This window comes from Botrytis byssoidea, assembly GCF_014898295.1.
Source record: "Botrytis byssoidea strain MUCL 94 chromosome Unknown BBYS_009, whole genome shotgun sequence".
Classification (NCBI taxonomy): domain Eukaryota; kingdom Fungi; phylum Ascomycota; class Leotiomycetes; order Helotiales; family Sclerotiniaceae; genus Botrytis; species Botrytis byssoidea.
Window position 1 is genome coordinate 151,214 of NW_024065850.1, and position 27,576 is coordinate 178,789.

The 27,576-nt window shown below is 40.7% G+C and overlaps 8 protein-coding genes across 8 annotated transcripts; 6 read left to right on the forward strand and 2 right to left on the reverse strand.

The window, feature by feature from the left end:
- Window positions 1–339: 339 nt before the first annotated feature.
- On the forward strand, window positions 340–1,647 carry EAE97_005196 (uncharacterized protein; the record flags this gene model as incomplete). The annotated part of the gene is made up of 1 exon (XM_038875708.1): window positions 340–1,647. One exon carries the CDS (start codon window positions 340–342, stop codon window positions 1,645–1,647), a length of 1,308 nt encoding a protein of 435 aa, XP_038733045.1.
- Window positions 1,648–6,326: 4,679 nt separating this feature from the next.
- EAE97_005197 (uncharacterized protein) lies at window positions 6,327–6,691 on the forward strand (the record flags this gene model as incomplete). Its single annotated transcript, XM_038875709.1, has 2 exons — window positions 6,327–6,414; window positions 6,618–6,691. 2 exons carry the CDS (start codon window positions 6,327–6,329, stop codon window positions 6,689–6,691), a joined length of 162 nt encoding a protein of 53 aa, XP_038733046.1.
- Window positions 6,692–7,328: 637 nt separating this feature from the next.
- Window positions 7,329–7,508, forward strand: EAE97_005198 (uncharacterized protein; the record flags this gene model as incomplete). The annotated part of the gene is made up of 1 exon (XM_038875710.1): window positions 7,329–7,508. One exon carries the CDS (start codon window positions 7,329–7,331, stop codon window positions 7,506–7,508), a length of 180 nt encoding a protein of 59 aa, XP_038733047.1.
- A 7,879-nt stretch (window positions 7,509–15,387) lies between these two features.
- Window positions 15,388–16,623, forward strand: EAE97_005199 (uncharacterized protein; the record flags this gene model as incomplete). The annotated part of the gene is made up of 1 exon (XM_038875711.1): window positions 15,388–16,623. The coding sequence occupies one exon, from the start codon at window positions 15,388–15,390 to the stop codon at window positions 16,621–16,623; it is 1,236 nt and encodes a 411-aa protein (XP_038733048.1).
- Window positions 16,624–18,072: 1,449 nt separating this feature from the next.
- On the reverse strand, window positions 18,073–18,899 carry EAE97_005200 (uncharacterized protein; the record flags this gene model as incomplete). Its single annotated transcript, XM_038875712.1, has 2 exons — window positions 18,073–18,352; window positions 18,451–18,899. The coding sequence occupies 2 exons, from the start codon at window positions 18,897–18,899 to the stop codon at window positions 18,073–18,075; spliced, it is 729 nt and encodes a 242-aa protein (XP_038733049.1).
- A 1,393-nt stretch (window positions 18,900–20,292) lies between these two features.
- EAE97_005201 (uncharacterized protein) lies at window positions 20,293–21,621 on the reverse strand (the record flags this gene model as incomplete). The annotated part of the gene is made up of 3 exons (XM_038875713.1): window positions 20,293–21,005; window positions 21,058–21,219; window positions 21,558–21,621. 3 exons carry the CDS (start codon window positions 21,619–21,621, stop codon window positions 20,293–20,295), a joined length of 939 nt encoding a protein of 312 aa, XP_038733050.1.
- Window positions 21,622–22,865: 1,244 nt separating this feature from the next.
- EAE97_005202 (uncharacterized protein) lies at window positions 22,866–25,082 on the forward strand (the record flags this gene model as incomplete). Its single annotated transcript, XM_038875714.1, has 3 exons — window positions 22,866–23,739; window positions 23,805–24,940; window positions 24,990–25,082. 3 exons carry the CDS (start codon window positions 22,866–22,868, stop codon window positions 25,080–25,082), a joined length of 2,103 nt encoding a protein of 700 aa, XP_038733051.1.
- Window positions 25,083–25,749: 667 nt separating this feature from the next.
- Window positions 25,750–27,267, forward strand: EAE97_005203 (uncharacterized protein; the record flags this gene model as incomplete). Its single annotated transcript, XM_038875715.1, has 1 exon — window positions 25,750–27,267. One exon carries the CDS (start codon window positions 25,750–25,752, stop codon window positions 27,265–27,267), a length of 1,518 nt encoding a protein of 505 aa, XP_038733052.1.
- Window positions 27,268–27,576: the final 309 nt, after the last annotated feature.

The following is a 27,576-nucleotide window of genomic DNA, read 5'->3' on the forward strand; positions in this document are numbered from 1 at the left end:
TCTCAATTCACTTACTCCCGCTTTCCTCTCCGCTTCGGCCTTACTACAACTGAACATAACCCACTTTATTAAGGCTCACCCACCATTCACTTATATATCACTGACGAATTCCCCCAAACTTCCATCTCTCCCCTCAAAAAAAAAAAGTTTTCGGAAATTTTATCTAAAGTCTTCTTTGGTCTTTGATTATACTCCCTCTTACTATATTATCTCGACCCTTCCAACGTACTCTGAAGTCTTGCTTGCTAGGTATTAGACTTCATTGAAGGATTAAGGAAAGGAAAAGAAAGAAAAAAAGTCGACGTTCGAGATTACAGGATTCGTTGCGGCGGCGATCACATGCAACGCGCTTCTTCAGCAGTAGATTTTAATAGTCTACTGAATCCTCCTCAGTCTACTCAGGAATTGGAACACCAAGCTGCGAGACAGAAATTGGCCATCATCCAACAGCAACAACAACATCAAAGAGAAGCAGAAATGGCTGCCATGAGTATGATGGCGCCAACCATGGTCGGTGGACACCATGGAGATGATCGTCAAGATTTACCTCGACCATACAAATGTCCGCTGTGCGAAAAGGCTTTTCACCGTCTCGAACATCAAACTAGGCACATTCGAACTCATACGGGTGAGAAACCTCACGCTTGCATGTTTCCTGGCTGCACCAAACGATTTTCCCGTTCGGATGAACTCACTCGACACTCGAGGATACACAACAATCCAAACTCGAGAAGAAGTAACAAGGCTCAACAAGCTCCACAGATGGGGGTTGCGATGCATTCAGAGTCGATGGCTACCATGATGCCGCCACCAAATAAGAACATTACTCGATCAGCACCAGCGTCCGCTCTTGGGAGCCCAAATGTTTCACCGCCTCACTCATACTCGTCGTATAGCGGCAACTACCTTTCGAGTCTCAATCCTCATGGAAGAAGTTTAGGAGGAAGCCCAAATAATGGTCAAGCACCACTCACCGACATCAACATGTTAGCCACTGCGGCGACACAGGTCGAGAGAGAAAGTAGCACCACCGCAACTCATTACTCTCAACACTCCCAACCCCGTCATCAACCATATTACAGCCATAGCAGTCACAACAGCAGGAATCATCTTCCTTCGCTGCAAGCTTATGCTATGACCAGAGCGCATTCTCATGAAGAAGATGATCATTATGCTCATCGTCATGCGAAACGTTCCCGCCCAAACTCGCCCATGTCGACTGCACCATCTTCGCCTACATTCTCTCACGATTCTCTCTCCCCTACTCCTGATCACACTCCCCTCGCAACTCCTGCGCATTCGCCTCGTTTGAGACCATTCGGTGGTGGATACGATCTGCCAGGTATTAGAAATCTGTCTCTTCATCACACTCCTGCTCTTGCACCCATGGAACCTCAACATCTTGATGGTCAATATCACTCTACTGCCACTCCTACCCCGCCAACTACGAGCGCTCCAAGAACAGGTCTTACCATCTCTGATATCATGTCGAGAACGGATGGTAGCACGAGAAAACTACCAGTTCCTCAAGCTCCGGTCGCTGTACAAGATCTGTCGAGTCCAGGTGAAATTGGCTTCAATACCAGTGGGCAGAGTAGTACCACTGGTAGTGTTGCTGGAAATGACCTCGCTGATCGCATGATTTGAAGATGATACTTTGGAATGGCCTCCATTTTTTGGGGGGGGGGGGGAACATTGCAGTTGCATGACCTTCAATATTCCGTTTAAAAGCAATGATAATTTGAGTATTTCAGACAGTTTAATCTGCACCATTATATGGTTATTACTCTATCGGCGTTTGATTATCACGAAAAGACACGTGGCAAACAACAGACAATCGTCCCGATTAATATCACCTCATCGAGCCCTTTGTCAATCACGACTCGCGACCTCATTAGAGTCAACATCTCGACTCCTTATTTAACCTTTTTATATGGTTCATTGATTGTTTTCTTCTGCGGCATGGACGGGGTTTTTGGTTGTATACTTATAGCGGCATTTTCAAACTATAGACTACTTTTTTTTTTGTTATTGAATCTATTGATTCTGATTCTCCAAATGATGGAGCATCTCACGGCTGGCACATTTTTTTTTTTGTTTGTTTTCATTAGCTTTTTATTGTTCACCACGGATTGGAGTGAGGATTAAGGATGCATTTCAAGCATTCTTTGGGAAGCGTAAACATATCCGGAGGAGGATTTATAGACTTGGGTGACGGTATGGATTGGGGATGGGAATGGATAGGGAAATTCATGGGAGAAAAACATTTCATCCCGAGAGTGGCTATGAATGGGGTGGCTAGGGGAGAGTGCAGAGTAGAGCACAGGTATCATAGGGGATGAAATGGTGGATGAGTGAAGGCAAATGATGAAGTAGCATTTAGCTAGCGTAGTATAGAATTTGGCGGATACCAAATAATAAGCGATGAAATAAAAGCTTTCAATAACCCAATATTTGAATTTTTGGTCACTTGTTGATTTCAGTGAAGAAGAGGTGAGTGTCATGTGTTTAGTTTGAGATTGAAGACTGTTAGATTCGTTATTGGCTTATGATACAATCTGATTTGTTGGTCTGATCTTTTCTGGAGAGAAAGGTTAAACTTTTTTCACTACAGACTATAAATTACCTACCTATCTATCAAGACTCACTCGCTCTTCCTAAATTCCTTATCTTATCTTTGATGTAATGTGATGTGATTTACTCCGGGGTTGGTTTGGTCTGCTTTGAGTTGAGTTGAGTTTGAGTTTGAGACTGTTGACCTGCTGATGTATTGATGGGGGTGGATGGGGGGATGAGGGTTTGGGGGTTTGGGGTGGGAGGTTGACATGTGACTGGATGCGTGATTGAGGATGGATGGATGGGTGAGGATGGGTGAGGATGGGTGATTGGGTGATTGGGTGATTGTGGGATTGTGGGATGGATGGTAGATTTGGATGGTAGATACAGATGTAGATATAAAAAAGAGAAAACAGAGTTGGTTTGATGGTATGTGTTTATATGTCTGCGCTATATCTGTTGGTGTGGTGTAGTCATTATATTTTGTTGGTATGGGATTTGTGTGTGTGTGTGTGTGAGTGAGTGAGTGTATGTGATTCTTGGGGATAAGTGATTCTTGGGGTTGGGAAGATAGGTATTGTAGATGGTATGTGAGTGGGTGGATGTGGTATTGGATGTGGATGTGAATATGAATATGGATATGGTTTGTATGGAGGAGGGAGGAGGGAGGAGGGAGGAAGTAGGGGAGTTGAGAGATTGGAATGCTTGGAGATTAGGAGGTTTGGCATAATGGGGGGGAAGTCGGTAGGTAGGTAGGTAGGTAGATAGAGTATATTAAGTTTCTGACATGGGTTTCTTGAGAAGGATGAGTTGAAGTAGGGAACTGTTGGGGGAGGGGGTGGGGGTTGGGAGGTGCGGGGGATGGGGATGGGGATGGGGAATGGGCTTGATGTATAGAGATAATATGGATGAATGGATGGATGGATGGATAGATAAGTGTATAGATAGATGAGTGTATAGATGGGTGGATAGATGTATATTTACTGAGTAAGGAAATATAAGTCACTAGGAAAGATGAGGGTTTGGAGTTTGGAAATGTGTGGTGTGATGGGAGATATGAAGGGGAGTTTGTGAAAAGGAGTTTGTGATTACTTGAGTGATTATCTTGTGGTTCGAGCTTGGGAGGGATGGGTATGTGTATATATGTGTATATATATGTGTATTGACTCGACGGCTTTCGGTTTGGGAGGAGGAAGGGGAAGATGGGGGAATGCTAGATGGGATGGCGGTAGTATGTTTTTGGAGTTTGGGGTTTAGAATTTTAAGGGGGGGGGTTTATACGGTCATGAGTTTAATCGGGGGGTTTCTTGTTTATTACAAGGCGCGAAGAGATAATAAGAAACGTTATTGGGGCGATGAGTGTAATTAGTGTAATTGTCATTACCGTCCAGACAGCTTGCCCAAATAAACAAAATCAGCAACTCCACCGACGAATCAGAAATTCAAGGGGAAAGAGAAATCGATGATGATGAGATTCTATCATGAACTAGGTAGGTATCTACATAACCATATAAGCTAACCGAGAAGTCTAGATTCACGAAAGAATCCGTGATCGTAGGGTTAAGTGGAAAATTACACGTGTAAATGATGGTGCAAGTTGGGAGTTGCCTTGCATTGGATTGGATTGGATTGGATTGGATTGGATTGGATTGGCATGTGTTGAGTGAGAATTGAGAATGTGAATGTGAATGTGAATGTGAATGTGAATGTGAAGTGGAATGGGTGAGTAAGCGGAATGGATTCATGGAGGGGAAAGTTAAAATGTGAAAATGTGAAAATGAGGGTTTGTAGGTATGGATGGATTGGGTAGGTAGATAGGTAGGTAAGGGGTCGACTTGAAGGTTTCGATACGATCACATGTTCCTCGTTGAAGGATAACCTTATAGAGATAAGATGTGATGTAATGTGATGTGATGTAAAGGGATGATTCGGATGCGGATCTGAAATCGCATAGTTACCTAGTATGTACCTCGTAGATAGATATGAGAAGACTAGCGATTTCTTTCCTTGGTTATATTATCGGGTAGAAGATATTACGACGGAGTGCCAGGCGCGGAGAGCTAAATTCTACGGAACTTCTTTATCCTTACCGTGACGCGGCGCTTGTGAATGGATGTATGGATTGGATGCAATGAGATGCATAGGTGAGCGGCATGGGAAGGAATGAGGATTCTTGAAAGGGAGATACGGAAATCGTCTCCGTGATTCTAGAGAATGGAGATATGTGAGATGGGGGTCGGACCGATAGGTATACCTACCTACCTAGTGATGTAGCTTTTGCGAGTGCGGAGGAGGGATAGAGGAAAGAAAGAGGAGATGGATGGTATGTGTGATGCAGAGGAATAGGAAATGTTCCGAACTATGTACGGGGATGAGGAGGGTGATGTGATATGATGTGATAGTAGCATCCCGGTGATGAGAGAGAGGGTATCGTTTTTAAAAATGTGGTGTAGGAAAGAAGCTGTGTCGCATGATAACACACGTTGACGATGACGAAAATATCACCATGATGAGCAAGGTCTAGATCAATCACATCATGCAAGCTGAAACGATGACCCGGTTTAGGGATTTACGTGGATCATTTCCCCTTCAGATCTTATCGGTTTCAGGTTTATTCAGATGTATAATTTATGGGAGAATCCGGATCTCCTTCCGATTGATGGGAAATGTCGTCCGTTGGTTATGGTGTATGGTACTTTTTTCATGGACATGATTGTCATGATTGTCATCCTTTTTACGAGATTGCGGAAGATATCTAGAAGTCTTTGATAAGTGGAAGGTGTGATCTTTATACTGCGTCTAAGCAATACGCGGTCTTCGATGTGCTTGATACTTTACATATAGTCGAGAAATAGATGGGGGTGTCTTCATGTGCAGTCCGATATGGGTCACTATATTTTGGGCTATGTTTCGCTTTCTATACTTCCTATGGATGAGGATAGTCAGTAGATTTGTGTGCTGATATCTTGTAATATTGCTGTACTCTACCCTTTCAATATCTTCTCCAAATGAGTAGTATCGAATGGATGCATAAGTATCTGTTACATGGATATACATCCATATAACTCCCGAAAGGGTGTACATCTACTCCGGCACTGTATACCTGTTACTTCTACATAATTTGCAATACATGTGAAATTACAGACTACCTATTTTGTCCCGGAACTAATCGACATTGTTTTCTTGAAGTAGATCACACTTGCGGGTATTGGATGTATCATGATACCTACATACTCCAAGAACACGTGTAAATAGAGAACGACATGGCTGGAGATTTATCCAAGGTTCTCCATGCCATATATCATCATGCGATTCTCCAGAAGAAGAAAAGTGACACCATACAACTATACATGTACATAGCAAGTGACATCCAGACACGGGTCCTCACCAGCCGCTGTCAACATAGCAAATCGCGTCGACAGCCAACTTGGCAATTCTCTCCGACCCCCAACCACAACTATACCCCCGCACCTCCACCTCACCAGTGTGAAATTAGCTGACGATTAAATACGGTCTGTCTCGCATACACCCAGGGGAAACAAGCGTTACCGTCGCATTCTGTGGCACCGGGCGCCAGCTGAAGTTTCCAGATCCAGGATCCGCGTTGGGGAAACGGTGCGCGCCGGTGCGATTTAACGGGTGAGAAATTAATCTTTCTTCAAGGGGGAATTCATCCGCGGTAGGAAATCTCTCTGGGGTATGTGCTGCATGAGAGGGTGGGATTGGCGAGGGATAGAGAGAGATGGGTATGCGGAGGCAATCAATTGCCAATGGTACGGATCAATCGTTGGGGTGCCGAATGCGGTCGTGTGCATATGGGTGGTGAGGGTATTCTTGGTTCTGGGGTGTTTTTGTGGGGTAAGTATGGGATGGGTGGTGGATGATGGTTTTATGCTAAATGGAAAGGGAACTATCCTATCTATCTATCGATTTCATGACTGAGGCTGGGAGATGATGAAATAAAAACTGCTAATCATCATATCGCAACTCCATTTTTATCACGGTTATAGAATGTTCCAGATCCCTCCCAATCTACCATTACATATCGCACCACCCCATAGAAGAATGGGTAAACGAAGAGACCAGCTCCTCGTATCCCCATTTTGCCAAAGTCGGGTTCTCAGGGGATAATTAGAGATAAGGCCGACAGGCCTTGGTTAAAACCCGTTGAGATTCATCCGTCGCCCAAGAAAACGCCGCATGCAATATATATATTGTACTCGGTATATTCTTACCGGAGCAAGGAGGGTGTCTCGGGGTGATACGAAGGGGAAAAGAAAGAGATAAGATTTCCGTTGCTGAAACGGGATACGACGTTGACACGCGCGACAGGGCGCAGATGAAGATGATCTGATTTCATTTATGGAATTGATGAATTAGATACGAGTGAGGTTTTATTGGTGTGTAGCGTGGAGAAATGTGCGAATGAATGACTGCCGTATTTCGGTACTGCAGATGATGAGCATCTCGTGGTCAGTCATTTCATGAATAATGGAAAGCTCGTGATTCAAAGACGGGAAGGAAGAAAGATACACTGGTACTAATTTTGAGTTTATAGATAGGATAATATCAAATCGATGTTATTAATATGTGCGAGGCTCAATCCAGGAATCTGGTAGTCTGATGTTTTGCGTTAGAATGTCGTGCATTTAATTTATTTCTTGGCTGGTCATAATGACTATCTTGCGGCTATGTGGGTAGTAAAACGCTATTGAAAATTGGTAAACGGCTTGGATGATATCAGGATGTGTGTTGAATGGTGACCAGACGCGATGGAGACGAGATACAGGTTTTATGTGTTATGGCAAGCCGGGAGAATGGGAACTTTCTTCCGAGGAGAAGTTGAGGAAATGGTAAAAGACGGGGAAGCGAAAATCAGGGGAGCTGAGAATAGTACTGGCGAAGATCAGGAGGCGGCGAAAATAAGATATGAATGGAATTGTGGAACGTGACATGTCTATTTTACAAAACACACGAGTGGTATGGTTTGAGAGCCTAAGAACGTCGGAGAAAAAGGATAACATGATAAATAGAGATTTTTCAAAGTCAACCGTGGTACTGGAATTTATCCAATCTTCATTAGATTTACATATGACTTTTCAAATTCTAAAGATTCTACGAGGGAAAATAACGTTATCTCATGTATCAATGAGCATGAATGTTGAAAGCCAAGAGAGTATTCTACCGAAACAGTTGTATGGGAAGCAAAGGATAGATCTCTTCTTTATCGAGGATAAAAGTGTATGAAAACAGTAATATGATACATGTACAACATTAAGCACATCATCTGGGGAAGAAACCCCAAACATTAATTTTAAAGATCTCCGCGACATACAGATATTTTGCGTGTAGCGCAAGAACTTCCGGAAGAATCTAGAGCGTGAAATTTTAATACTGTAGATCACTAACAACGAGTAGACGGAAAAATAGTTATACATTGAAATAGTTGATAGATTTATTTTCCTTTGATTCAAGATTTCGAACCTTAGGTCTTTATGTCTTGGAAAGTTCCATTCGGTCTTGTTTTTAATTCGTGAAACCATTTCATGGTTCATGGATGAAAGTGAGGGGAAAATCCTCTCGTTCTGTTTCACTTGATCGAAATATAAATCATCAGAAAAAGGTACTTGAGTACCAGTGACCAGTGATGCATAATACGATCAAAGATTGCAATCGACGGGGAAATTGAGGAGAAAACTTTCGATCTTGTAAGGTGGCTTGGCATTGACATAAAGATCATCTCCCCAGATTTTGACCTACATTCGACAGCGGAGATGACGATTATGGAACTACAACCTTGGACATAAAGTTATGTCAAATCAGCTCAACACGATCGGGAAATATATGGCGTGATGATTGAATAGATTCATTTGTTGACTCCAACCATTTCGTAATGATATGAAATGTATGACTATTGTAAACCATTTCAAATCGTTATCTTCCGGAGTGGATTCTCCAAGAAGTAGCTAAGCAGGCAGTTAAACTCTCTTTTGAAACTACCTAGATAGGTATTGTTGGGAAAGCCATCTGATGACGAATGGAAAAAGATGTGATCGAATCAACCGATACCCCAGACTGAAAGAGCGTGGGGGCATTTACCCTTGAAAAGAGCGGTGTCTACAGAATGATACTTTCCATTCCATACAAGATACCAGTAAATGCTTCTAGATTCCATAATCCTCGTCGATTGTCAAATTCGTCAGGGCTGAGCCACAAGCTGACCTAATCGGCCAGCGCTCACCTCAGATGGCTATACTTAGTTATGCTAGTACTGATATGCCCCATTATTGAACACGGCGAGGCCGTAAAAGCCTAGGGTTACAATGGGTAGGTAAGTTTGGAGATCCAGAGACACTTCGTAATTCTGCCTATTGATATCTCGCGAGAGGTTTAAGATAAGAGAAAGCTATTTTAGAATATGTCAAGGGCAATAAGTGGTGCCAGTATGCCAGCAAATGCGGGACACTATATCAACAATACACCAACAACCAAATGCGCAGAAAGTCGAATTTCCGTACAATTTTCACATTTTAGTTGTATGATTAGGTAGGTATGTCGTTTGTTTCGGTAAGGATTTAAAATGCGGGGGGCGGGGTTTGAGAATGTGGAGAGAAAGCAAACCTTAAGTAAACTTTAGAAAGAAACTTAATCATTTCAATTATTTCGACCTTTTTTCCTACAATAATGAGAAATATTCAGGAGATTATCTTTGAATTAAAATCACTACCTCTTTGAGAATTGAATAAACTTCATATATCTCAAGTAAAATATTACTTGATGAGTAAAAAGCTCAAGGATGAAGAAGAATAGTCAGTGCTTTGCAGACGCCACCCAATTTGGGGAACAGTGATCTTGCATTGCCTGAACGGTTTTTTTGAATATATCTACTTGAAGCTTCATTTACTCCGGAGAGGTGGAAACCGAGAAAGCCTAATCGTTATTGGAATATGATCCGATTGTTTGTTCGCTCATGATTTCTTATTGCATAGGTAATCGAAGCAAACATGATACGATGATAGACAAATAGACGAATAAACATCGAAATGACCGGATGAGAGATACTGTATACTAAGTTTATGTATGTGGTATGTATGTGTGTATCAGTAAATCAATGTCGTGATAGACAAACACTCCTCTAATTATGGAAGCATGCCGGTCAATTGTTCTGCACTCTGCAGTGCTTCTTGCATCTTTTGTGCCAAAGGGCAAGAATAGTGAAACTATCTACTGCTACCGGCTGAGGCAAAAAAAACTCATGATCTTTTTATCATGTGTTACTGTACTTTCTCAAAAGTCGAGAAGTATTTCAATCAATAATATCACTCAGATATCCAACGGACAAAAAAAACAGCACATGCTTGCACGGTCCGAAATGCCGGGAGAAAAACTCCATAATTCTATGAGGCGAGTTGTGGAGATCTGGGGTAAAAGTCATCTGAAGAAAAACCACAACACTATTTCAAACGAGCTTCATCTTGCAACGTATCTTCTATTTACTTGGCTACTTTTTGTATTTCGTGCAGTACAGCATGTTGATCATTTTGCGCCGTGTGACTTCGGAGCGAGTAAATTTGAAGAGAGCAGGATTCAAACGCTTCGAAATGAATGTATCTTCCGTACCATTGATCAAACGCCATCGACCCCGCGATTCCGATTCCTGGAGAAATACCAAAAGTCTTTTGCTTGGCGTTGATCATCCACTCAATTAGCATTGTCGTTTGTGGAAAGATGGGAGATACGAAGATGAACACTTTCGATTCGCTTCCTTCCGACAGACACGGCTGATAATATCATGATTCTTGCTTTTTCTCGTAGACTTCCAAGCTGGTTCAGATAGCGTGAGGCGTATATCATGGTCTTGGATATGTCGTGCGTGAGCCATATTCGGGGCATTTCCGAACCCATTCATGTTTCGTGAGTGAATACTACTCTCCGGCACTGTAAGCACGAGATGAACGTTTATGACATGAAATTTTGCATTGATCTATGTGTTATGTCTCATTCATGTATGACATTACAAGTTCATCAAGAAAATAAAAAATCTAATTCAAGAATTCAAGAATCATTGAACATCCCCGATGAAGCACAATCGATACGGGGCTTAATCAGGTACGAAAGCAAGATGGCCATATGAGCGGGATCCTAGTGATACCATGGGTATGATAAAAATACAGCTAGTCTAGCCCCTCACAGGCCGCCTTGTACGGCGTGGATACCCATTTCAATTTTTCCCATCATGGGGTAAAAGTCGGAAAAAGGACCTTTTAGGTAACACGATGGGAGCCGATGCACACGTTGAGATAAGAAGAAGAAATTCGCGGCGACGAAAAGAGCGAAATGTGATGTGTCATCTCGGATTCACGCAAGTGCATTGAGGTTCGGAATTGACGGTTCCAACGATGTCACTTCACGATGTTACCATGCTGTTCGATCGGTGATATGTCTCTGTGGGGGTCTTTTGGGGTAATTGCTACGTGAGGATGTTGAAAGACGATAAGGTTCATTGACTGGAAAGCGGGAGATAAGAGTGCGATTGGAGTATTGGCCTACATAAACTTTGATTGTGAGGTCTCTCTCGTAAGCAGCACCATACAGGGCAAGAATCACAAACACCAGAAGATTTTTGAGTGTTTTGGCTACATCTATTCTTTATTTCTTGGAGAGCCAAAAATATGACAGGTAAGAATGATATCTTTTTGTTTGCCGAATTCGAGGAGAGATATACTCAGGGGAGCGATAAAGGCTCCGAAGGATAAGCGAGTATTGATTTCCCCCTGATTTGCACCCTAGAAGATCGTGGGGGGTTCTAAAACTCATCAATGGTTCGTCGTTTTGTTGGTACCAAAACGATACGCAACATTCACAAGGTAATATTTTATATATGTCAATGATGAGTTGATGTTGTATCTCTTTCAATGTGGCTTGCAAATTTGATATATTGGTTGCATCACTTATCGAAACAATATTTCTAATTCTAATAATCAAGCAATTTGTGCATCTTTCGAGATCTAGAACTTTATTTTGTGTTTGCGTCACATATATCTGGTTTTGTTATATCTACGTCTTATCTTTCATGTGAAGACAGCGTAGGAAAAGTCTGATTCATTTTGAGTTACTTATTCCATCGGCCGTATTATTCTCTCCGATCTTCAAAGTATGTTTCTCTAATAGTAGTGGGAGAATATCTACTAGCTGGTAGTTTTAGTATCATGTGGCAGGAATCAAGAAGTGTCGGAAATATCGTGGAGAGATTGTTGATTTGGAGTTGTTCCATGGGCCGTGGCTTGATGAGATATAATCCAAGTGGAAAGGTGAATATCGACTTGTGATATATTCATCATTAAGAATATTAGTCTCAGAACGGATACTAGACCACAAATATCTTCAAGGAATGCTTGAAATGTTCGTCACTGAAAAGAAATGTTGACCTTCGCCTATTGCTCTGCAGCGTCACCTGAAGATTTCATCCCGGCTTGTGGCGATAGCCGTTCCATATATCGCATCGATTATCTGTAAGCAGAACTTATTCAATTCAAGATGAAGATATGGCCGTGAATATCTACGTCTTTGTCCCATATTTATGTTTCCAACACGGCTCTGTTCTTGCCATAAACCTGCAGAAGTAGTATTTGTTGTGATGTACGATACTAAGTTCGAAGCATATTCATAAGACTGGGGATGAATTCTGGTCACGGTTATTTTAAATGGAGTTGCGAATGTCTATACTTGAGACCCAACTCGAAACACATCTCATTTGGTACATCGAAAGGGAAACATGTGACTTCCATACTGTCTCGCCAGATACTCTCTTCATTTTGTCACGAAGAACATCTCATTATTGCATGGCCATTTGTGTCATATAGAGCAGCGCTTAATGGACGCTTCACCTCACGGTCCCTACATATAATACGTATGGGCATTGAATCTCTTGTGTATAGCCTCCCTTGTAAGAATTGTTAGTCTTGATCTGGTATCTTAGGTTCGCTTTGATCCATATATTCATATGTAAGCAAGAATGATTTTATTAATATGAAATTACTTTCTATTGATCCCGACACGTAGTATTCATTGTTGGTATCCGGTATTCGTCTTCAGAGTTCGTTTGCAAATTGTCTCAACTGGGTACAAACACATTCATGAGCCACCTATAGCCTGTTTCTCCGCATCAACGACCCTTGGCATTATATGGAGTCTCCAATATTAGGGGTTTAACATACATATTACCTACTATGATACCCAGCGTTTGAAGAATTTATTATGTTTACGGCACCTGGCGCACCTGCCCTGATTCAATATCATCCAATATTATGGCCTGCAAAGATCCGGAGCAATACCACTGCATCCCTTCACCCTTGGAATATAACTATTACATTATGTAACGAGGCTAAGAGCCGCAAACCACTAGCAAAACCAAGACCACCTTGAAAGTTCATAGGTAGCGTCTCAAACGTTACAATTTTAGGATACCCTATATATTATCAGAGATGGAACCTGTGTCGGTTTCTAACCCCACACGGGTAACCGATATCCCTGCATCGTGCACGACCCTGTATCTTGCACGCTTTAATTTATTGAATTAAAAATTGATTATAAATCCAAAACTGCTTATAATAATATTAAAATTTATAAAAAACAGATTGAAGATCAGCTAAATATAATAATAAGTTTTTGATAAATTTGAAATATCAAATAGAATATTAATTGATTTTAAAAAATAATATTTTAAGATATTAATATTTAATAAAAATTTATATTAGAATAAATTTATATTATTAACAATAAAGTTTTTTGAATTAATTTATATTAGTATTATTGAAAAAAAGCTTGAAATTCTGAACAAATATAAAAATTAACGTTTTACACTATCATTTTAAAATATGTATAATATTCAAAAAAATAAAAAGAATTTAAAAATTCTTTTAAAATATTTTAAAATGTTTTTTTATAGATTTTTAAGAATTTGAAATTATTATTGGATTTTAAATTAGAAATAGAATTTTTATATAGTAGAAAATATATAATATAATAATAAAAAATTATAAAAAATACTAAATAATTAAAAAACTATAACTTATTATATTATAAGTTAATATTAAAACACGACAAAATAAGAAATGAAAATAAAATATTCTAATTTTTTAATAAATAAATCTATTATTTTTTTTAAAAAAAACTAAAAAATATTATAAAATCTATTTTTAAAAGAATTTATTTTTTAAAAAAAATCCTCAAATTTTATAATATTTCTAATAATTTTACAGATTAAATATAATTATAATTTAATATTATAATATATTCTGTTTTTTATTAATATTCAAATTAATTCCATTTTTAAATTTTTTTTAAAAAAAATCTTTTTTAGAAATATCTTATTATTAATTATATAATCCTAATATTTAATTTTATAATTTTTTTAATAATTGATAATATATATATATATTTAATAAAATATAATTATTTTTAGTTTTTCTAATCAAAATTAATCTATTAATAATATTATATAATTGAAAAAATTAAAAATCATCATAAAATACTTGATTTATAATCAATTTTTTTTAAAAGAAAAGATTATTTATGAAAACTTAAATAATATATTGATATAATATCAAACTTATAATATAAAAACTTGATTTTTTTATTTCTTTATATTAAAATATATTCAAATTTATAAAAAAGAAATTGAAAATCAATTTTCGCTATTTCTATTAATAAATAAATTAATATATAATATTTTTGTATTAATAATTTTAATATTGAAATTATATTATATATAATAATTATTTTTATATTTTGATTACTTTATAAGAAATAAATAATAATATAATATATTATATATAATTATTAATAGAACTCAATGATTGATTAATTATATATTGAATTTAGAATATCTTTTTTAAAAGAAATAAAAGTGTGCACGATATAGGGGCGTGCACGATGTAGGGATATCGGTTATAGAATTACCCCTCCATGAGCCAATCCCATTTCATAACCAATAAATTTACTTTTCCATCACCAATCATGCTCATTTCCAATAGAAAACTTCGTGTGTTGTCCATTTCAAAATATCCCTATCCAGTTCGGACACAAACGCCTCTCAAAATTCTGATGAATCTGACGGTGAGGCTCGCAATTTCCAATCCCTTCCGTTTGTCGTGTTTTCTTTTGATACGATGGACTGCATCTTTCTATTTACGAGTGGGCATGGGCACTGGCATGAGCACTCGTACATTATACAAGGTATTTGGCTTCTACAAAGTGGTTACTTTATTCCATAGGAACTCTTAGAATGGTTCTCAAGCACATTCGATACCTCAAGTAACCGAGATGTAAATCAGACAATCGTTGTATGCTATTGTCTAAAGTCGAACTCATTTCTGACTCTATGATAGCGAATCATGCAATCGAACATGTATAATCATTATTGGCATATTTGAAGTTCAAAGAATCTGTTTTCCATTATACGCAGTATCACGCAGGAAAATCTCCGGATACCCAGGAAATTTGAGCCTCACTGAGAGTCGTTCATTCTTCCCTACATAGGTCAAGGCCAATTAGAGTAATATAATGTCCGGATACACCCCAGATTACCCCGGGTATGCCCAACCCTGTGCCCAACCCTATTTATGGGCTAATGAATGGATAAAAAAGCAACAAACCCGTCGTTATTATCATGCAGGCGCCCGAGACAATGGAATTTGCCAACTGTCGAAGCTTGAGGGAAGCAAGATGATGTGGGTGGGAGCTACCATTTATTCGGCTACAAGTACTAGTCAAGGACTGTGATAGTTTTACTATTCCAGAGATAGAAGACTTTCAGGCTGAAAGAAAGAAATGAACTCGATGCTTGCGCTAGCTATTTTCATTACTGCCTCAATCCTTACATACTGTTTAATCTACATTTCGACACGATCAAAACTCCACCGAAGATGCACCTGCAAAGAAAACATCATCTCGATCCGAAAACTGTCAGAAGCGACAGAGATTCTGGAAAAATCTACACTTCCCTCTCGAGCTCTACCAAATCAGCGACTTGTGCAAGTTTTCTCCGTTTCCAACGCATTCACAACAACCGATCAAGATTTCTACAAATCATTCCTCAGAAGAGCTAAATCTCTATTGAAGACATCTAATGAACCAACCTCCTCCAATTTACCAAGAGTCCTCTCTATTCTCAAAGATGAGACCTCCCCCTCCATCTCTGAAAATGGAATCATCCCGCTCAGTCCACTAATTCAAGTCTTCTGTTTTCGATTCGTACTTCTCAAATTCTTTCCCTCCGAACATACAAGATCCACACAAATCCCCATCATCCGCATAACCCAACTCATCAACTCCCTCTGGATCTCATCCAAATGTTCCTGTTTCACCCACCCCTCCCAAATCCCCATGCAGAACTCCGTGCGTCGCGAACTCGCTTCGCTATCCCTATCCACCCACTCCGAGAATGAAAACCCACTCAACATTCTTCTCCCTGCATACGAAACGCTGTGGAGGATTGTTCTGCGTTGTTTCCTGGAAATCTCGTTTCGTCACTCGTCTGATCTTGCGACTGAGTGGAAAGATGTTCTCGCTCGATTTCTGACAAATATGACAGCTGAACAGTTTGGCGAGCGGATGGGAGAATGTTCGGCTCGAGATATCGTCTGTGAAGCTCTGCGTTTATATCCACCGACCAAGAGGATTTATCGGCAGAATGAAGACAATGGACCAATCTTCGCAGTCGATGTCGAGTATATACAAAGGACTGAAGAGATTTGGGGAACAGATGGAAATGAGTTCAGACCAGAACGATGGTGTGAATTGGAGCGTAAAGGTAACATGGCATATAAGGAAGCATGGATGCCGTTTGGGAAAGGTAAATTCCCGTGTCCAGCATCGAAGGTGGCGCCAATGATGATTGGAATGTTGGTCGGTTGTTTGATTGATACTTTTGGTAGCGACAGTTGGATTTTGGAAGGGGAAAGTGTCAAGAATGTATTGCCGAGGGAAATGCCGCTGGATAATGGAAGGGAGGCGTTTGGGGATTTATCACTGAGACGCTATACTAATAAATTGTTTGGAATGTAGGTGGGATGGAAGATATGACCCTTGGCCTGATAGAAAGGCCGGAGGCGCTGAGTTAAATAACTATAATTTACGTTCAAGCTTTAGTGGTGTGAGTGGACTAGATCCATCCCTCTTGATTTTTAGTTCTTGTGTAAAGCCTGGCCTCCTTCCCAATTTTCTTTCTTCCAGACTGCTCTTCAAGATATTTCTTAGCCGTGATGTTGTCTGTGAAACTCCTCAAGTTCCATGGCATGTCCATCTTGTACCGTCTCTGTGGCGCCATTCTTGACAACCCCCTCGTCCTTATCTGAAGACTCTAGGATATCCCCATGACTGATATCATAACAAAACAATACTTTCAGCTTCTTAACAGCACCGTCGCTATCAGTGTATACCAAGAAATCAAAACAGTTCTCACTACTTGCCCAGAGCTTCTCCACAGCTTCTACACTCGACGATATTGCGTTCTTATGGCTTCTAGTTTTCCCATCTCTGCAGATCCAAGGACCCGTATGCAGTTTCTTGTCAAGTTTGGAATGCTCTGCGCATCATCCTCAACAATTTTGGAGTTCTCTTCTGTCCCTATATATTTCCTGCAACTCATGACTACCCCCCTCTGATGCTCATAGCTAGAAAATCCCAGCTGAAGGCTCTGATTTCGCTCTCGATGCAAATAATCGAAATCGTTCGTTCCTCAAAGTATTCATGAGCAAGGGTGATTCTTGATGACTTTATTATATACACAAATTTGGAGCCATAAGTATCAAACAACGAACCAATTGATCGGCTGGATCCGTGGCTCCAAACTTGATTCCACTGACTCCGTCTCTAAAGCAAGTGAGATAAGTCCAATACTTCTCGGGTTTTAACTTATATGTAATCTTATAAACCTTGGAAGCAAAATTCAGTGCCGGCAGTTTGGCTGTAGGGTTTGGAGGCAGGTTGACGAATGTATCCTGAATTTTCTACACATGGATATGAGATGAATTCTGCGATAACAGGTTAAAGAACCAGAAGAGTTATAAGAAGTCTCCTTTTGACATTTTGTTAGACGGACAGAACTAGTGTATATTGTAGGTTTGTTTTCTCACTCGAAGTACCTACCTAGAAGTTCGCCGTTACTTCTTTTATAGCAACTAAATAAGCTGGGGATTCTTGTAAGGTTCTATTTCATCGCAAATACTGAGGTAACATTGCAGATGTCTGGCTTGATTCTTCACCTATCCGTCAATCGCCATGCTTGTGATCCTCGGTGAAATCAAGATATGAAGGCATTTGAGTTTTCAATATACGCCAAACAGCTCATATTATATTGCTATGATACCCAACAAAAAATGTGAGAACCGTAGTAATAACAAACGCTAGACCCGGATTGACGAGACTTATAATCTAGTTTTTCTTTCCGCTGCTCTCCCAGATTCAACTGGGATCCATCTCAAGCTATACCTCCTTCTGCAAGTAGTCTTCACCCTAGATACTATGGTCTTTAGGTGCTTTGCCATCTTGTAACTCTCCATGTTGCGACTCTTCAACCCGTGACTCTCCAGCCTGTGTTTCTCCAGATAACATGCGTTCGGGCTCATTCGTGGGATCAGAGGAGGCTGCGTGTGTTTGATTGTGATCGTTTGAAAGAGCTTCACCAGGACTTGGCTCTTCAGCTTCAATAGTATCAATTTGCCATGCAAACAAAGCCACGCTGTGCCTATAATGTCGGAGCTCGATAGATTTCAAGATAGCGCCCAGTTTTTTACTGTGAGCATGTCAATTGAAGATCAAAGTTGAATAGGTATTGACAAGAATCGACTAAGTTCAGCGTCCAAAGCTTTCAGTAATATTTTAGAGACTTACAGTGATTGTCTAGTCTTCTCATCATATCTAGCAACAGTCCATACTTGATGTTCGCGGTTTTCCTGGAACCAACTGAAGAGATACATGAAGTGGTAATTCAAGAACCCGTTGATCTCCTGATATTTGGTAGCTTCCTTAGGTATCCCCTCGAATTTGGACACTAATCTATCGATAATCGCGTATGTATTTTCCCCGTTTGATTGATTATCGCGTAAGCCAATATGAAGAGCGATAAGTGCGCTTACAAACCCCCCACTGTTGAAATTGTGAAGCGTTCTCTGGGGAACCTTATGGATAGTAATGTTGTAATCATCTGTGACGAAACATTTTTCTCCTAGACTGGTGCATCTCTCGCAGTCATCGATGTAATTGTCTAGATTACACTGAATGTTTAATTTTCGACAAGGATCGCAAGCTGTTGGCTTCACTTTAGGAGACTCGACGGACATAATGGCTTGGAAATCTTCTATTTCGAGGACTTGTAATTCTAATGATAATTTAGTGAAATGTAGCAATGATATTTTATTGAAATTTGATGCAGAATAAGTGATTGTCAGAAAGATGACATGAATCTTGTCGTGGTTCTCACAATGAGGAAACTAGGTATGACTAGGTACCAAAACCACACGCTATTGGGGAAGCGGCTTTCAAGACGAGAAGGAAGTAACAACTAACTAATGATTCAAAACTACTTCCTCTGTAAAACAGATAAGAACCTGCCATTCTCTAGCGATACAGACGAAAATGCTCGAACATCTTCGTCAATCATTAAATGGTTCGAAGAAAATACGTTGTAGCTAACACGTAGCTGTGCGTTCACTTCTCCGCCATACCCATCAACGTCTTCACGAAAGGCTCTCTTGGAAATAAATGATATGCTGATTATCATCTGCTCTCTAAGCACATGTTTCTTTCAAACCATTTTCGAGTTGTTGTATCCCACCCGTAGCTATGATCCGATTCGGCAACAACAAAATTTTCTCACCACCTCTACGTTCCTCTCCATACACAAGAAAGCAGCTCAATAGATCAACCTTGAAACTTAAAAAAAAATAACGGATAAATCCAAAAATCAACCAATAAATCTACTCGTGGAAGAAAGCGTGCACGCGTGTGGAAAGGCAGTATTCGCGTCTAAGCGCTTGTCATTTGAAGTTGATAAACGCTTGTACACGACCTTGTCTTTTCGACTAGGTGCAAGAAATTCATCACCTACACCTGGCTGGGTCGAAACACATAGTAGGAAATAATCTCCACTACACCACCTCTTCATCCACACAGTCAAACTCCCACATTCGCTCGATCACAAAGTTGTCATGAGCAAGATAGTCTCATCTCTTACTAAAAAAAAAGGAAACTAAATACATATTCAAGTACCACCCTGAATTCCCCGACTAACTGGAGAAGAGAAATGGATTATAGTATACACCTCATCAATTAATCTGATAAGATACACAATCCAACATCATATCCACTTGTAAAGGGGGAAGAAAGCTAAGTGTGTACATGGAAAGTAATGCTACTATGCATGTATCCAATCCCAGGATAAATTTATATATCCGCGTAATTCTAAACACCCCCCATAGTTTTTTGACAGGAACAGTAACAGTGACATTATTAACAACTATCCAATTCTACACCTCAGAAATTCATTTTGGGTATTCAGTATGATATGATATGATATGATATGATATGATATGATGCATCATCCCACACAGTATGCAAGGTGAGATATACATTTTCTTCACCCAGAACAAAGCTAGCGAAAACAGTATTGAAATGCTTCGTATTATTTGGAATCTGATCTACTTACGAGATCCATCAATTCAATTCATTTGCTTCCTACCTCAAAATCCCAATATGCACCACAAAGCCCGAGTCTTCTCCTAACCCACACTCTTGAATACCTCCCTCCTGTACACGCCACACTCTGAAGAATTTGTTGAATTCCTTAAGCCAGGATTCAAAGACATCCGGAGAACGGAGCTGTTGAGCGATGACGCAGAGAGTGGGAGTACTGGTTTCTGTTTGATCTTGATCTTTTGCAGATGAAGATGTGGAACGGAGACGACAGAGATCGACACATGTTTGGACGAAAGGTGGGATTAATGCGTCGTTGTAGATACAATCACACGCAATGATTGTATCGAAGCTGGTGGTGGTTTCTGAGCAGGTGAGAGAGGGGGAGACGACGTCGGTTTCCCAGTCGAGGGTTAGAGGAATGATTTTGTTGGTTGAGGTTTGTTGGGTTGTTGATGTAGATGTGGATGTTGACGATGAGGTTTTGGATTTTCGGGACTTGGATTTGGAGTTTGTTGTACTTGGTGATGATGAAAAGTTGGAAGAAAGATTTTGAGAGAGAAATTTGAGAACATATGGTTGGTCTGTGAGGATGTATGTTTGGAGAAGGGGTGATAGAGTAAGGGCGATTAGACCGGATATCCCACAACCCAATTCAAGGACTACTGAATCAGGGGTGATTATCTGATGCTGGAGGAGTGGATTTGTAGATGAGGATATCCATTTTGCGAAAAGGGGGGTGATTTTCCATATTACTGTGCTGAGCATTAGGAAGTAATTAATTGTAGTGATAGAAGGGTTGATTACCTGCTCCAGTAGTTCCCCCATCACGATTTGATGATAAGATTGTAGGTGATTGATAAATTGTGAGATCTCTACCATTAATCGTAAAATCTATTTCAGTTGCCTTTGAATCTACGAATCCGAGATTCTGGGATGGGATGGTTTGAGAGAACAACAGAAACGCCTCTAGAATTAATTATTTTAGCTTCTTAACCTGGCCAAAATTCAGGGTCTCAGACATGTCCTATGAGCCTGCATGAATCCTTTGATACTCTTGGAAAGATTATACGAAGTTGTGCTCATAAACTCAAATTTGACCACACCGAAACGTCTCAACGACCACTTCGATTAATCATAAAAGCAGCCAAATGTTAACCCCCTTTTCGGTAAGCATCTCGCGCCACAATAAACAGCTGTGTTACCAAGGCTCTCACACTGCCTCGTTCCAAGCAATTGGAAAATCACTTGACTGTATTGAAACTCTGAAAAAGTGAAATAGATGTGTAATGAAATCGTTTGTTTACCTTCTTCGGGATCCTCCACTTCTGGGCCAAGAGAATCAAGAAATGGTTGTACGCGGCCAGCCATGATTGAAAGTTGTAGTTGGCTGGTGAAACCTTATGAATCTACCTGGGTAACCCTTTGGTCTATTGGAGAAACAGGGCTTGATGTTGAGATGTTTTACTGCCTATCAGATTCGGTTGTGTGAGACTATCGAAAGTGTAACAGCTGGCATATCAGACATACAATAGTAGTATGTACTCGAGTAGAAAAAAGTTCTTCCCTTTTTGCCGTATTGACCCACCTATGTGAATCGTATGTGAATGATGCTTACCTGTACAGGCAATCAAGCACGAGCGGTCAGAAGCTTGAGGAAATGTAGAGAGGAGATGTAGAGCGTAGGTAGGTAGATAATGATAATTGTTGAACGAGATGTGAGGTTTGACATTTCCTTTCTTATCTCAACATATTTGCCTGAGTAAACAATCAAAGTTCTGACATGTAAATGATCCTTGGATGGTGAATAGATCGATAGTGGATAGATAGAAGCAATGACCAAACAACATGCTATGATGAGCTCCAACATCGCCAATGTCAGCAGCATCCAGGTCCTGTAGGTAAGATAGATAGATGTAAGTAAGATGTAACTACATGTAAGATGTTTAAAAGCACAAGCAGATAGATATCCAGGTAAACCCTCCGTACGTCGGTATAGCTTTCCTAACAGGGGTTTCTAGACAGCGTCAAAATGGTTGAAGCTTATATTACCTAGATATGCTGAATACTCAATGCTCAATGCTCAATGCTCTAGACTCTATGCCCAGTTCCATACTCAATCAATGCTCGATGAATGGATGGACGAGAGAGAAAGTGGCAGCTTTGAAATAATGTTGACCTGGCTTGGTTATTATGGTGGACCTTTTTTTGTTTTGGTGAGTAACCGTGCATTTACTAGACGGGATCTTGGTTGTTCCAAAATAAAAGAAAGCAAGGCAAGGCAGCGTCATAATCTATCTACCTGGCTATTATTAAGGCGATTTATTATTTCTTCCCTTTTCCCCAGCCTCAATTGCTTCCCCGAAATCCCGAACATATCTCAGCCATTTCCTGAAGTTGAATTGAATTGAAAAGAATCATATCTCCTCATTGAAAATACAGTACGGATTGCAGATACCTACACGAATTTAAGAGCATTCGCGTATCTCTCCCGTCTGCTAAATACATAACACGAAGTCAAATCGACAAAGACCAGAGCTTGCGCATCACCAACTTCCTCTCTCCATCAAATACATCAACTCCCAACAACTGAGCTTCATCGCCACCCGATCAAAATGTCGTCCTCAGGGTCGCTCAAGAACATTTCTGTTCAACCTAAATTCTATCACTCACCACCTTTCAGTGCAGAGGTGCCGGGCCACAAAGCCGTAACCGGTGAGACTATCCCAAGAAGACACCCTTCGACAGCCAACAAGCTCGCGACCCGCCCTTCCGAAGATGTTTCAACTGTTTTCGATATAATTAAACGAAGTTCCGAGAAGTATGGAAATGCGAAAGCTGTCGGAAGTCGATCATTGATCAAGACTCATCAAGAGGTGAAGAAGGTGAAGAAGATGATTGATGGCGAACAACAAGAAGTCGATAAGAAATGGACATATTTCGAACTCAGCGAATACAAATATATGAGCTTCTCAGAATATGAGAAGTTAATCTTACAGATTGGAGCTGGTTACAGAAAGCTTGGATTGAACAAAGAGGATCGAGTACACATTTTCGCGGCAACGAGTGCTCATTGGTTAGCAACTGCTCATGGGGCAGTTTCTCAATCGATGCCAATTGTTACCGCATATGATACTTTGGGAGAGGAAGGTCTCAAGCATTCCTTGGTTGCGACCAGAGCCAAAGCTATCTTTTTGGATCCTCATCTATTACCAACCTTGATCAACCCTCTCAAAGAAGCCAAAGATATCCAATTTGTAATCTGGAACAGTCAGAATGAGGTGAAGCAAGAAAATATCGATAGCCTCAAGAAGGCGCACGAGAAGCTCAAGATTTTGAGTTTCGAGGAATTACGAAAGCTTGGCGAGGAGAACCCTGTTGAACCAGTACCTCCCGCACCAGAAGATCTGTGCTGCATCATGTATACTTCCGGTTCTACCGGGCCACCAAAGGGTGTACCCATTAAGCACAAGGCAGTCGTAGCAGCTGGTGAGTGAAATCTATTGCCTGTGAAATGTATACGTTGTACTGACTAGCGCTTGCGCTTACTATAGTTGCTGGTGTCAATGTTATTGTTGAACCATATCTTGGTCCAGGTGACGGTCTTCTGACATACCTTCCTCTTGCGCATATTCTCGAGTTCGTTTTCGAAAATGCTTGTCTGTATTGGGGTGGAACTATGGGATACGGAAACCCCAAAACTTTGTCGGATACATCAGTCAAAAATTGCAAGGGAGACATTCGAGAATTTCAGCCAACAGTTTTAGTTGGTGTTCCCGCCGTGTGGGAGTCAGTCAAGAAGGGTATCGTTGCTAAGGTTAATGGTGGAAGTCCGATCGTCAAAAACCTCTTCTGGGGTGCACTTTGGGCTAAGAACAACCTCTTACGTTATGGTCTCCCAGGTGCTGAGGCTTTAGATGCACTAGTATTCAAAAAGGTTAAGGAAGCCACTGGTGGAAAGCTCAGAATTTGTCTGAATGGTGGTGGACCAATTTCCAAAGATACTCAGAGATTTATTTCTATGGCCATCACACCGATGATTAACGGATATGGTTTGACTGAAACTACTGCTATGGGTGCTTTGATGGATCCTATGGAATGGACAGATGAAGCACTGGGTGATATTCCTGGTTCCATTGAGATCAAGCTTGTTGATTTCCCAGATGCTGGATATTATGCAACCAATAAACCAAACCCTCAAGGAGAAATTTGGATTAGAGGAGATCCCGTCATGGAAGGTTACTACGAGAATCCTGAGGAAACAGCAGAAGCTCTGACCGCGGATGGATGGTTCAAGACTGGTGACATTGGAGAATGGGATAAGAATGGTCATCTTAACATCATCGACCGAAAGAAGAATTTGGTCAAAACTCAAAACGGAGAATATATCGCCCTTGAGAAGCTCGAATCTATCTACCGTTCTGCTACAGTTGTAGGTAATATCTGCGTTTATGCCGATCAACAGAGAACCAAGCCAATTGCTTTGATTGTTCCAGCTGAACCTGCATTGAAGAAACTCGCCGAAAGAATTGGTGTTCCAGGATCCAGTGTGGAGGAATTAGTACACGAGAAGAAGATTCAAGATGCAGTTTTGAAGGAATTGCAACAAGCTGGTAAGGCTGGTGGATTGTCAGGAATCGAAATCATCGAAGGTGTTGTCTTGTCAGATGAAGAATGGACTCCTCAAAATGTCAGTATTTCCCTCCTTTTTACAATACGGTGCATGCTAACATTAATAGGGATTGGTAACATCTGCACAAAAATTGCAGCGAAAGGCCATTTTGGAGAAGTACAAGAAGGAGGTTGAGTCTGCATATTCTAGGAACAACTAATTGCTTTTAACAACAACTTGGTAATGGTTTACGAAGAATACGTAGGTCATGAAGATTTTGTGGTTTCGGTGCGGTTTGTTCTGGGTGGTTCGGATTTGTATGATAGTCTGGCAGTATTGGTAGTATAGGCAGGCTTTGCTTATTTTTAGTTTAGATTTCTTATGAAAGTAACTTATTTAATTATACCCAATTTGCTGATCACTTTGATACGTGTTTATTTCTTTCCCATGATGTGAGACAAAGAATAGCTTTGGAAGTAGAGTGGGTGGGTACTACAATGCACTTGAATCCTAAAGGTCACGGGATCACCTATCATGGAAGTCGCGACTCGCGTTCAACCTCATTTCCTGAACGGAAATCGCGACTCCAACAACCTTTTTCACCATCTAAACTGCCGTTTCCAACAACCCCAACGTCAATTGATCGATCTAAAGAAGATCCCAGTCGATTTATTTACGGCGTGCGAGATTCTGCTCTTCATCAAATCAATCATTACACTAAATTGATGGAAGGAATTGATTTGCGACCGTATATAATCTTTCTGTTCACAAGTTACACATTTTTAATCTCACAATTTTAACATTTTACATCGCCTACCCCAAACACATCAACTTCGCACATGCCATTAAACTTTCCTTTTAACAATTTCCTTAATAACGTCTATAACATGGCTGGCAATCCTCGCCTTAGCGGCTTCCTTCAGCAAGAATCTAATCCGCCTCACCCACCATCACCATCCCCTCAACCACTCCAACAACGTACAGATCGTCAAGCGATGGCACAGAAGTTGAGAGTACTTCCCAAGAAGCAACGAGATGCGTCTGCCAATAGGAATCGAGCTCACAATCAGGAGCCCGTCCACGAACAGCCGGCTGAATTTTCGCAAAGAAATACAGTCCCTGGAATAAATCAAGTGCAGGCAGAATACAGCCCAGAGGAAGAGCAAGAAAATGCCGAACATTTCGAGGACTCTACAGTAAACAGCGCCTTTGATGAAACTATCAGCCAGGGAAACTTTCGAGGCGGACAAGACATGGGAGTAATGCCTACTGGCGGCAATCGTGAATTTGATGGCGGATATTACAGAGGGCAGCATGAGGAGCTGGAACAAAACAATTTCCACGGTGCACATCAGAATGATTACGATAGAGACTCACCAGAGGAGTCTATATTCGGTCAAGACTACATCGAAGATGCACGAGCACCCCTTCAATCGCGTAAGGGTTTTCACCAACCTAATGGTCAAGGACCACAGACGCAACCTCTTGGAGCCCCCATTTATAAGCAAAGCCAGACCCCCAAACCTGCCATTCAGTCAGAAATACTACTACAACCCCAAAAGCCGCAGCATAATAGCCCGAGCAAACCAAGGACATTTGATCGTTTCAATCACGCTATTACAAATCGTCCTAAGAATGGAGTGCAAACAATTGGAGGTTCTCGAAAACGAGGTCTTGACGAAGGAGTATTTTCTCCAAAGCCCAAATCTGGAAAATCTCAAGTTGAAGTACTAGAAAATGCTGTACTTCCCGGAAATATGCAATATCGTCTTCCACCGCTATCTCCTCAGGATACGCAGCAAGGTCAATCTGAGGGATCTTCTGAAGGCGAGCGATACTCTGAAGATAGCACTCACATGGATGAACAGCCAGCTCTTCAATCTCGACCAAATTTTCATGCAGGGAACTCGCAGCATCAGATTACTCATTTGAACCGTGCTGATATCCCACTTGATTATGATGATGCCGCTTTGAAAAATATGGATTATGAACAACTAAAAGATGAATCTTTTGAAGGTCCTTCAGCTCTTAGCGAGCAGCCCAGCGAACCAGATCTGTCACTTTCAGATCGTCCTATCAATGAACGTGTCAGTCATCATGTTGAACAACCTCGACCAAGCAATCAAGAAGAGATGGACAAGCAGCGAGCCACTATGGTCGAATTCTTTGGTAGTTTATCTAAAGATGATTGGGAAGAAGCAGGTGATTGGTTTTTATCAAGGTTTTCTGATACTTTACAAGCATTGAAGAAAGCTAGGCAAGAAAAGAGAGCTATGGTTGCAAAGTTCGAGGAGGAGATTGAGAAGAGAGAAAGAGATGTTAGGGGATGTTTGAGGACTTACAATCAAGATATGGAACGTATGAAGAGGGGTGCTAAGGGAGTTATTGAGGGAAACAATGTATAAATGAATGGGCTTGATATAATGGCTAGTTGTTCTGCTAGCGGAGTGTGGAGGAATTCCGGTGTGTATGCCGCATACATTATCTGGAAGTCCCAAGTGCCTATAAGCAATGCATTGAGCTCATGTATAGCTATCAGGTTATCTTAAAATGTAAAGTAATATTTGGCTGTATACAAAGGCGCTGGATCTTGGGTCTGGGAATGAAATGGAAAGGAAGGGAAAGGAAAGGAAAGGAAAGGAACGACAAGATGAGTCTTGTGCTTTGCTTTCATTTCATAGGGAGTTCTATGCTAGCTATTATGAGATACCCAT